The sequence below is a fragment of the Haliotis cracherodii genome, unplaced genomic scaffold (assembly GCF_022045235.1).
Source record: "Haliotis cracherodii isolate W230 unplaced genomic scaffold, xgHalCrac1.p SCAF_16, whole genome shotgun sequence".
Classification (NCBI taxonomy): Eukaryota; Metazoa; Mollusca; class Gastropoda; order Lepetellida; family Haliotidae; genus Haliotis; species Haliotis cracherodii.
The window spans coordinates 24,676,916-24,689,082 of NW_027266271.1; the positions used below are offsets into that span (position 1 = coordinate 24,676,916).

Here is a 12,167-nt window from a genome sequence, read left to right on the forward strand (position 1 = left end):
TAACACATTATCAATAACCAAGTAACACATCACCAATACACTATGTAACACATCACCAATAAACTAAGTAACACATTGCCAATATACCATGTAACAAATTGTCAATACACAATGTAAGAGTGAGTGAGTATGGTTTTACGTCGCTTTTAGCAATATTCCAGCAAAATCACGGCGGGGGACACCAGAAATGGGCTTCACACATTGTACCCATGTCGGGAATCGAACCCGGGTCTTCGGCGCACAATGTAAGACTTTGTCAATACACCATGTAACACATTGTCAATACACCATGTAAGACATTGTCAATACACCGTGTAACACTTTGTCAATACACCATGTAATACATTGCCAATACACAATGTAAGACATTGTAAATACACCATGTAACACATTGTAAATACACCATGCAACACTTTGTCAATACACCATGTAACACTTTGTCAATACACCATGTAATACATTGTCAATACACCGTGTAACACTTTGTCAATACACCATGTACCACATTGTCAATACACAATGTAAGACATTGTCAATACACCATGTAACACTTTGCCAATACACAATGTAACACATTGTCAATACACCGTGTAACACATTGTCAATACACCGTGTAACACTTTGCCCATATATACCATGTAACACATTGTCAATACACAATGTAAGACATTGCCAATACACCATGTAACACACTGTCAATACACCATGTACCACATTGTCAATACACCATGTAAGACATTGTCAATACACCATGTAACATTCTGTCAATACACCATGTAACACTTTGTCAATACACCGTGAAACACATTGCCAATACACAATGTAAGACATTGTCAATACACCATGTAACACTTTGCCAATACGCCATGAACCACATTGTCAATACACAATGTAACACATTGTCAATACACCATGTAACACTTTGCCAATATACCATGTAACACATTGTCAATACACAATGTAAGACATTGTCAATACACCATGTAACACACTGTCAATACACCGTGTAACACTCTTCCAATACACCATGTAAGACATTGTCAATACACAATGTAAGACATTGTCAATACACCATGTAACACATTGTCAATACACCATGTAACACATTGTCAATACACCATGTAACACATTGCCAATACACCGTGTACCACATTGCCAATACACAATGTAACACATTGTCAATACACCATGCAACACATTGTCAATACACTATGTAACACTTTGTCAATACACCATGTAATACATTGTCAATACACCGTGTAACACTTTGTCAATACACCATGTACCACATTGTCAATACACAATGTAAGACATTGTCAATACACCATGTAACACTTTGCCAATACACAATGTAACACATTGTCAATACACCGTGTAACACATTGTCAATACACCGTGTAACACTTTGCCCATATATACCATGTAACACATTGTCAATACACAATGTAAGACATTGCCAATACACCATGTAACACACTGTCAATACACCATGTACCACATTGTCAATACACCATGTAAGACATTGTCAATACACCATGTAACACTCTGTCAATACACCATGTAACACTTTGTCAATACACCGTGAAACACATTGCCAATACACAATGTAAGACATTGTCAATACACCATGTAACACTTTGCCAATACACCATGAACCACATTGTCAATACACAATGTAACACATTGTCAATACACCATGTAACACTTTGCCAATATACCATGTAACACATTGTCAATACACAATGTAAGACATTGTCAATACACCATGTAACACACTGTCAATACACCGTGTAACACTCTTCCAATACACCATGTAAGACATTGTCAATACACAATGTAAGACATTGTCAATACACCATGTAACACATTGTCAATACACCATGTAACACATTGTCAATACACCATGTAACACATTGCCAATACACCGTGTACCACATTGCCAATACACAATGTAACACATTGTCAATACACCATGCAACACATTGTCAATACACCATGTAACACATTGTCAATACACCATGTAACACATTGTCAATACACCATGTACCCCATTGTCAATACACAATGTAAGACATTGTCAATACACAATGTAAGACATTGTCAATACACCATGCAACGCATCACCAATACCTCCCTCACATACCACAATACATCCACCATCCAAATGGAAAGCTGACTATTGGAAAGTTGAAGTCATCCCTCTTGTCATACAGCTCAAACCACCACCAGACACCCACACAACCTTGTGATACCACTACATACCACCACATACCACCACATACCTCCACATACCTCCACATACCACCACATACCGCCACATACCACCACATACCACCACATACCACCACATACCACCAGACACCCACACAAGCTTGTGATACCACCACATACCACCAGACACCCACACAACCTTGTGAAACCACCACATACCACCACATACCACCACATACCACCAGACACCCACACAACCTTGTGATACCGCCACATACCACCAGACACCCACACAACCTTGTGATACCACCACATACCACCAGACACCCACACAACCTTGTGATACCACCACATACCACCAGACACCCACACAACCTTGTGATACCACCACATACCACCAGACACCCACACAACCTTGTGATACCACCACATACCACCACATACCACCACATACCACCACATACCGCCACATACCACCACATACCACCACATACCACCAGACACCCACACAACCTTGTGATACCACCACATACCACCAGACACCCACACAACCTTGTGATACCACCACATACCACCACATACCACCACATACCACCACATACCGCCACATACCACCACATACCACCACATACCACCACATACCACCACATACCGCCACATACCACCACATACCGCCACATACCACCACATACCACCACATACCACCACATACCACCACATACCACCACATACCGCCACATACCACCACATACCACCACATACCACCACATACCGCCACATACCACCACATACCACCACATACCGCTACATACCACCACATACCACCACATACCACCACATACCGCCACATACCGCCACATACCACCACATACCGCCACATACCGCCACATACCACCACATACCACCACATACCACCACATACCGCCACATACCGCCACATACCACCACATACCACCACATACCGCCACATACCGCCACATACCACCACATACCACCACATACCGCCACATACCACCACATACCACCACATACCACCACATACCGCCACATGCCACCACATACCACCACATACCGCCACATACCGCCACATACCACCACATTGCCAATACCCCACAACACAATAATTTCGAGACCTTAATGGTTCAGAAGCCTTGAAGTAAGACACAGAAAACACTCTGCTTTGATTTGGCCGAAATGTTTTACAAACGCCTAAATCCATTGATTTTTTTTTTTGCGTTTACGTGCTCAGTTAACCAACATTAACAGTGAAAATGTAAGGCAATATCCGTCCTTTAAAATGGTATTTGTACTTTAAATTTGTCACAAAACAGAGAAAGTATACATTGACTCGTTAGTTCCAATTTGTGCCTTGTTAAAACATACGTATGCATCGTGGCACATAACACGTAACCGGTTAAGAGCTGTTTTGCTTGCATTTACATAATAAAGCCATGTTTTAAAAAAGATCAACGCGTGTTTGGCGAAAGTTTCTCAAATATGTCCTCTAAATATGACAATTAAGCTCCAAGGTTTTCGATTATCCGAGAGAGAAATGATTTTTCACAACTCTTCGTGAGAGAAGCTTAAAGGAACTGTTGCCATGGAGTTAAAGAGGCATGATCCAAACGTTGGCTGGTATGCGTATCGCAAGTATCTCCTAAATGCAAATTGCAATAATTAAATCTATGATTTTCAGATAGACATAAGACAGAGTTATGTCATTTCATTCTCAAAAAAATCACTTTATCAATGATGGACGAAGCAATCGAGTGAATAAAACACATAGATTACAATTAAGAAGTACTTAAATACAAAAACCTGTTCTATAAGAACGGGTTATCTTGAAATCATATTTCATGGTGTAACAAAAGGTGATGACACGAATATAGTATATATAAACCTCATTTCATTGCATGCATAATTTCCTATATAAAATAGTGGTGACATCTAACATCTCTTGTCTTGATAAAACATCTAACATCACTTGTTATGATAAAACGTGTTATACATGATGACACAAGTCGGTCAGCTGTTGGTTTATAAGTCGAATTAAAATCTGAGTTGGCCCAGATGGTGAGTTGTCATCAGAAATCACTGACCAAAGTCAAGTCAAGTCAGGTCTATATTTCGCTTGAAGGCCACAGGCCCATCAACATGCCATTCACACAAATATATTCACCAAATGTCAACACGTGGTGAACCTGCGTTTATAACGTATCCGTCTCTTATAACTTTGCGACACTAAGTTACATAGAGTCTTTAGCAATGTTTCCCGATGATAGTATTTGAAACATATTCAGGGATGGATATTGACAGTACATTTTCGGTAAGTAATATTCTCCGAGATCATCATAATAGTCACAAATTTAAACAAAATTCACATACAGGACGTGTGCGTAGTGATAACTCTATTCTTAACTGTCTACCTTCATTTAACTTCACTTTTAACATTCCGACTCCAAGTCATGCTACGACGTTTCTTGTCTGATATTACATATATATATATATATATATATATATATATATATATATATATATATATATATATATATATATATATATATATATATATATATATATACTTTACTGGCTCTAATGAAGTTTTAACTCTCTATTCCAAACTGATATACATATAATTAGTGCATCTTTAAATACCATAAGAAAAACTACTTTATCGCCAACTGTTATTGCAAGCCCTTCATAAAGCATTTACACATAGTGGCATATTGATGGGAAAACAACAACATATGTTCTATTCTATGCATGTTCTATTCTTGTGGTTAGTACTGTACTATCTTTGATTGAAGAAAATACTTTTTAGTCAAACGTGAACAAAATCGTTATAAAATCGTTTCCAAAATTAGCCTGTGTCTACGAACCGTCGAAAAGTGATGATATGATATGTTCACAATTATCCCAAAACTATTGTTAGCTAAGGTGTGTGCAAGCACCAATATACGTCTGTAAGGTTTAACTGATATGTGCACCTGGTCAGTTAGGTGTCTCACTCTGAGAGTGTGGGTTCGAGTCGGATTGGGGTCAACCCCCAGAAAGGTACTAGAATGTGTATTTACTGAGAAAGTGTTATACCTTTGACAACTTTCTAAATGACATTGTCTATTCATATTTGGTATGAGTTTGAGTACTTTTTAATTCTGATATTTTTTTCAGGATCTAATGCTGAGAGTTCAGGTTGTGGACAATGTTGGATCGAGCAAGATACTGATTGGGGACTTCACGATGGACATGACAAGTGGGTGAAGAACAGTGCTAGACACACGTGGTTAGAATTGGTCTCCAGCAACCTATGCTGGTCGTGAGAGACGACTTTATGTGTCGGGTGACAGGCTCGGTAGTTTGGTTGGTGGCGTGTCATCGTACCCCGACGGTATGGATCATTGCTCTTAAAATCATCACTGGATTGTCTGGTTCAGACTCGATGGCATTCTGGCTGCCACCATATGGATGGAATATTTCTGGTGTTGCATTAAACACAAAACGCACAGAGGGCAATGCCATACACGCCAACAAAACTATCAATATGGATATGCGTTTTCAATTTTGCTGAAAGCAAAATTCGCCGATCATGTACGGCTCTTCTCGAAGGACACACATTTTCATTACCTTCAACTATCTCGAGAACTCCCCAAGCACCATGTTATGGGCCTATTTTATATCATTGAGAAGTGCGTATGAAGATGTTCTTGAAAAAGTTAGAACCACAAATCATTGACCTTCTTCACAAGTTGTAGGAACTGGGGCAGTCATTTTCTATGTCGTACACACAGCAAGAGTATAACCTGGCTTTAATTAAAGTTCATCCAAAATAAAATTATTTCTTTGACTCGGAACAAACATTAACGACATTGAATTGATTTATATTTCGGTATTTCCGATTTCGTATTATAATAAGGTGTATGATATTCTCTGCAATTCTTGTTAAATATGTGGGGCGGTAGGGTAGCCTAGTGGTTAAAGCGTTAAAGCCGAGGACCAAGGTTGCCCAAATGGGTACAATGTGTGAAGCCTTACTTACACATTGTTAAATATGTAAATGAAGAGACGCAAGAACCATTGAAGCGACGTACAATATTCTACTTTTAAAAGCTCTGTATCATATGAAACAGCATCTCAGTGCAGCTTGGATGAGGTGAAACGTGCGCCAAACTTGCAACCTCGACATGCACTACAATGTAACAGTATTACCTCATATACGTAAACGTTGTAGCATATTAGTGTAAAATATATGAAAGGCAGAGTTACAAAAAGGAATGTTAGCAGCTGGTAGATGATAAAACATTAACGTCAACCAGGATGGCTGAATACCCTAGAGGCAATAACCTTCAGAAACGGTTTTATAGAACTGTTACTGGTCAGACATCTTAAACAATGTACCAAGTCAGACAAGATGCCCCCACTTCCTCATCTTCCCGAGGCAAGGGAGTTAACTGACTATACAAAGTCCACTTTTATGGAGAGTTAACTCCTTTGCCTCGGGAAGATGCCACTTCCTCGTTGCCTGTACCTGTGAAGTAAAGAAGCAAGATATGGGCATCTTCTGGATGCCACGAGGACATGCTGCACGCAACAGGAATTCAATGAATGTTTAAGATCTTAAAATGATTGAGGTGGAAATTGTATGAATTTTGAGGGTACAGAGCGTTTTCGTAATTCATTAGAAAAATCACATTTTTTCTGAATAAGAAATGGTCCAACTTCCACAAAGGATCACGTAGCCTTGTTCTCCATCCCCCACCCCACCCATCCGTCGTTGTGCATTCAAATACTTAATCCCTATATGTTATAATAGTAGTTATTGGGTGTGAACGTTGTGTTGCATCCACGAGGCGTACCAGAATCATTTGTGATTGGTTCTATTTCAAGATTCACCCGTATAATTATCTCTGCTGTGTAACACTATACCCGTGTTCGTGGGTAAGATAAAAATGTATAGCACCAATGACCTACGTTACTTCGGGCTTTCGTCCCACGTGTAGCTGACATATGAGTGAAAATGATGTATTTTTTCAGGAAATTTATAATTTCGATGCATTTCATTCCAATCAAAATGAGAACTCTCCCACTGTCTTCATCGCTATGTAAGAAGGTCATGGTAACTATATGCTAACACTTTCTGTGAGCCCATCGTCAGCCCATGTCCCTCGTGTAGACGTGAAAAGTTGAACGCTTTTATGACAATATGGTGGAATGTTTCAGGTCTGAATGTTGCTGGCAGCGTGTATACCTCATCAGGCTTCGAGCAGCTTGTGTCTGTCCCCTCAGGAAGAAACACTGCCCAGATGGACCTCTCCATAGTCGCCAGGGTAAGCACGCCAACCGTATATCCACGGAGTCTCTATAAACATAGCGGGTATGTCATATGTCGAGTGAAATATAATGTTTCTCTCATCTCGTGACGGGGGTAAGGAGATATTTTCACAAGTGGCGTATTTATTTTATACCGTTTATGAAATTTACGAATCGATGAGTTAAATGAGAACTTTACAGTTTATAAGGAAACATTTTCAAGAAAATAACAAACAGCAAGAAGCGGTATTGATTCCATAAATGGCCATCTGTCATTACTTTGCCTTGTCATTGAGGAAGTAACGTAAAAAGGAAGTCAACAGTTTGCGAACGGGACATACACTTACGATAAAGGGAGACATTCTGCAGGGAGGTAACTCTTGTGTGACAATAGTTCCGTCAAAGTGTTATGTTCACTTACAGTGAAATATCAGGTGTTATGTTCATTGCAGTGAAATATCAGGTGTTATGTTCACTGCAGTGAAATATCAGGTGTTATGTTCACTGCAGTGAAAATATCAGGTGTTATGTTCACTGCAGTGAAATATCAGGTGTTATGTTCACTGCAGTGAAAATATCAGGTGTTATGTTCACCGCAGTGAAATATCAGGTGTTATGTTCACTGCAGTGAAATATCAGGTGTTATGTTCATTGCAGTGAAATATCAGGTGTTATGTTCACTGCAGTGAAAATATCAGGTGTTATGTTCACCGCAGTGAAATATCAGGTGTTATGTTCACTGCAGTGAAATATCAGGTGTTATGTTCATTGCAGTGAAATATCAGGTGTTATGTTCACTGCAGTGAAAATATCAGGTGTTATGTTAACTTCAGTGAAAATATCAGGTGTTATGTTCATTGCAGTGAAATATCAGGTGTTATGTTCACTGCAGTGAAAATATCAGGTGTTATGTTCACCGCAGTGAAATATCAGGTGTTATGTTCATTGCAGTGAAATATCAGGTGTTATGTTCACTGCAGTGAAATATCAGGTGTTATGTTCATTGCAGTGAAATATCAGGTGTTATGTTCATTGCAGTGAAATATCAGGTGTTATGTTCACTGCAGTGAAATATCAGGTGTTGTGTTCACTGCAGTGAAAATATCAGGTGTTATGTTCACCGCAGTGAAATATCAGGTGTTATGTTCACTGCAGTGAAAACATCACTTTAATCAACTTCAGAAAACTCAGTCTTTCACGCTAACGTATAATATAAATGTAGCTAACCCGACAATATGTTGGGGTCACGATCTTTACCCGCGATTCCAATGGCATTGTAGATTTAATGTATGTGCTGCAATCTGAGCGGTTGAAAACGTATTATGGGGTTGACAATAGTTCGGAACTGAGACGGAGTATGAATAAATTTAGTATCCTTTTTATCTCAATAACCAATTTGCATAAAACGTATCAATCGTTTCATGCAAATTCTGCTTACCAGGGGTTCATTTCCCACAGAAGTATATGTAACATGCTCTGGCAAATATTACTCACAACTTTTGATTATCTGTTATAAACTTATCCTCAGGGTGTAAAGCAGGGTGTACACACTAAAGCAGGGTGTACACACTAAAGCAGGGTGTACACACTAAAGCAGGGTGTACACACTAAAGTGTTCGCTGAACTTGATAATGGTAAATGCAATAATCTCTAAACAGTTGGCGTGGAGCAGGTGTGACTGATTGTATATTGCACTGCTTCCAGATATACTGCCAGGACAGCTACTACGGCGTCAACTGCAACACATTCTGCCGAGACACCGACGCCTACACCTGTGACGCATTTGGGTCGAAAAACTGCACCATTGAATACACTGGGGAGAACTGTGATATCGGTAAGGTTGATCATCGTCGCGGAACGAGGGCGTATTATGAAACTGATATTAATAATTGGTTCACAGATGAGAAAGACACAGTCATAACTGTTAGCACGTTATCTCAAGTAGAAGGTCATTGTTTGGGGCAATTATAACGAGTGGAAGTAGTTCCTCACAACGGAAACTATAAAACTCTATAAAAAGATTTGACTGTTTTAGGGTTTTTTTCTGGCGATAACAGTTCTATTACGAAGATAACTAAAAAGACATGATGTACACGCCTTTCGCAATGCACACAACAATGCATACAATCTATGCGATATTTTTGCTTTTGTTTCGATATAATACGTCTACGACGGTAATGTCTAGCACCCGGATATGTCATCATGTGAAAGGAAGAACCATGTTACACTGACTCAAACTATTAAGGTTCTTTGGTCAAGATCCGTGCACAGTTTTCAGGGCATCGTGAAGAATCAGTTGGGCCTAGAGCTGTTTGGACATTATTTTTGTTACTGTTTGTAGCCTTGATGCTCACAATGGTGTGTGTGTAAATGTTGTTTTTGTCAGATTTGTCCAGATATATCACGTCCGCCTTTAAACATTCAAGTCTGAGCAGCGCAAACCAGTGGTTAACAGTATAAGCAACGGACCAAGACGTCAGGGCACGATGACATGCAATTTGTCATATCACACATTGTAACCGACACATCCCATTGGTCGACATCACAACTGCACAGTGTCACGGTCTTTCGACACGACCATAACAGTCTTTCAACCAAATACCTGTCTATTGTACATTACAGCCTATGTTCAAAGCTGTTTCCGTCTTCAATCAAGCCGATGTGACCTTCAAGATCTACCCTTCTTGCCATTGCAGCAGAACCGTCGAGAAGACGTTTTCACAAACGTAGTAATCACTACCCGCTTGTATTTTACGGAAATATGTTCACCGTCATTATCCCCATTCTCGTACCCCTCTATGTTTGTTAGCTCACCTGATCCATGCCTCCCATTTCAGTGAGCCCGTGCAGAATGTATCCGTGCCTCAATGGGGGATCCTGCAGTCCGATCCGGACCCCAAGCGGATATTCTTACCGATGCGAATGTGACCAACACTACACTGGAGACGACTGCAGCCGGGGTACGTACATTACTGAACGAGGTATCGTCAATGTATTTGACATTGAGGTACTAAATGGTTACAGACACGCTGTGCATTTTCAAATGAGTATTGTTTTACGTCGATTTTAACAATATTCCAGCACTCTCACGACAGGGGACATCAGAAATGGGCTTCACACATTGTACCAATGTTGGAATCGAACCCCTCTTCGGCGTGACGAGTGAACGCTTTAACCACTAGGCTTCCCGAAGCGCCTGCATTTTGGAAATTAGGATAAAGAATATTCTTTTATGACTTTAACTTTACAGAGGTACCGGGGCATATATTGCCTTTTTATCACCAAAGTGACAAAATCCTTTCTTTGATTGTGTATACATTTAAACCCCCAATGTCTGTTTAGACTTGCAGATGCCTATACCATTGGAATAGCCGCAATTCAAGGAACTTATCACATCTTTATAATGCATGTAGAAGTTGGACGAACATGAAGATAAGATGGCATTGTGTGGATGGCAACGTGTTTATCGTTTGTAACGACCTTTCAAGGCTACATATTGCCTCTTCATCCGGCATATCTCAACATCTATGTTAACAGATGTTATGATGTTGCAGGACGTGATGACTGCGCCAGTAACCCCTGTCGTAACAATGGCACCTGCAGTGACGGCATCGGCAGCTTCGTGTGCATATGCGCTCCAGGAATCACCGGAGACAGATGTGAAGAAGGTAACAGCTTATACAGAAATGTCCACGGAATACGGCTCCTATCCCAGTAGTTAACGAGGGGCGTAAGCCTGTTGGTAGTCCTACGTCTAGTGACTTTCAAACACCATTTGTGATGCATGCCAATGTAACAGTTTATGAGTCTCGTGCGTGCTGCTACTTTAAACATCCAGACCTAGATGTGGACATGAGCAACATACCGTGGAGGAGCAAAGCTCATCCTTTTAAAGCAATACAGTAAACTACGGTTATAACGAACACGCTTATAACGAACTAACGTATATAACGAACTATTTTTTTAGTCCCGACTGTATGCTGTAGTTATGCTGTATATATGCTTATAACGAATTACGGTTATAACGAACTAAAATTAGTAGTCCCTTTGAGTTCGTTATAACCGTAGTTTACTGCATATAGATCACCACTAAATGATCAGTTTGCAAACATTATAATACAAGTCCAGTGTTAAACTTGTGCAGTATATGAAGACATTCAAGGCTACATGCATACACCTGAAAAGCTTCATTGTGTCCGATTAAACAGTATCTGAACTTACGGGTGTCTTGAAATTTGTCTGTGACAAACAACTTCTGATTCGTTTGCCTCAGAAAACTGAAACTGCTTCTGAAGACAAGCTGTTTAATATGCATAACCACAGTTCACTTTCAATAGCATACCTTGAGATGTTTCTTTCACCATCGCTTATGTGTTATATACTATTAATGTTAATAAATTGGCCATTATTTAATATTTGTTTAGTTTTGTTAAAATTACCTTATTGCAGATATAAATGAATGTGAAGAGTTATCTCCCTGTCGAAATGGTGCCACGTGTTTGAACACTCTCGGGAGTTATGTATGTCAGTGTCCAAGAGAATTCACCGGCAAAGATTGCCAGACAAGTAAGTGCAGTACAAACGTGACGTTCATTTGTAATCCATGATCCGCTGATATATAGTATGAAAATCGCTGAGGTACTCGAAGA

General features: G+C 39.8%; 1 protein-coding gene across 1 annotated transcript in view; it reads left to right on the top strand.

Moving 5' to 3' along the window:
* The window catches only part of LOC139463982 (fibropellin-1-like), a 62,685-nt gene that overhangs the window by 43,622 nt on the left and 6,896 nt on the right, over positions 1-12,167 (top strand). Inside the window, exons 4-9 of the mRNA XM_071245458.1 lie at positions 5,383-5,464; positions 7,429-7,535; positions 9,223-9,352; positions 10,356-10,478; positions 11,073-11,186; positions 11,968-12,084. Coding sequence (XP_071101559.1) covers positions 5,383-5,464; positions 7,429-7,535; positions 9,223-9,352; positions 10,356-10,478; positions 11,073-11,186; positions 11,968-12,084 — 673 coding nt within the window. The remainder of the gene's footprint in view (positions 1-5,382; positions 5,465-7,428; positions 7,536-9,222; positions 9,353-10,355; positions 10,479-11,072; positions 11,187-11,967; positions 12,085-12,167) is intronic.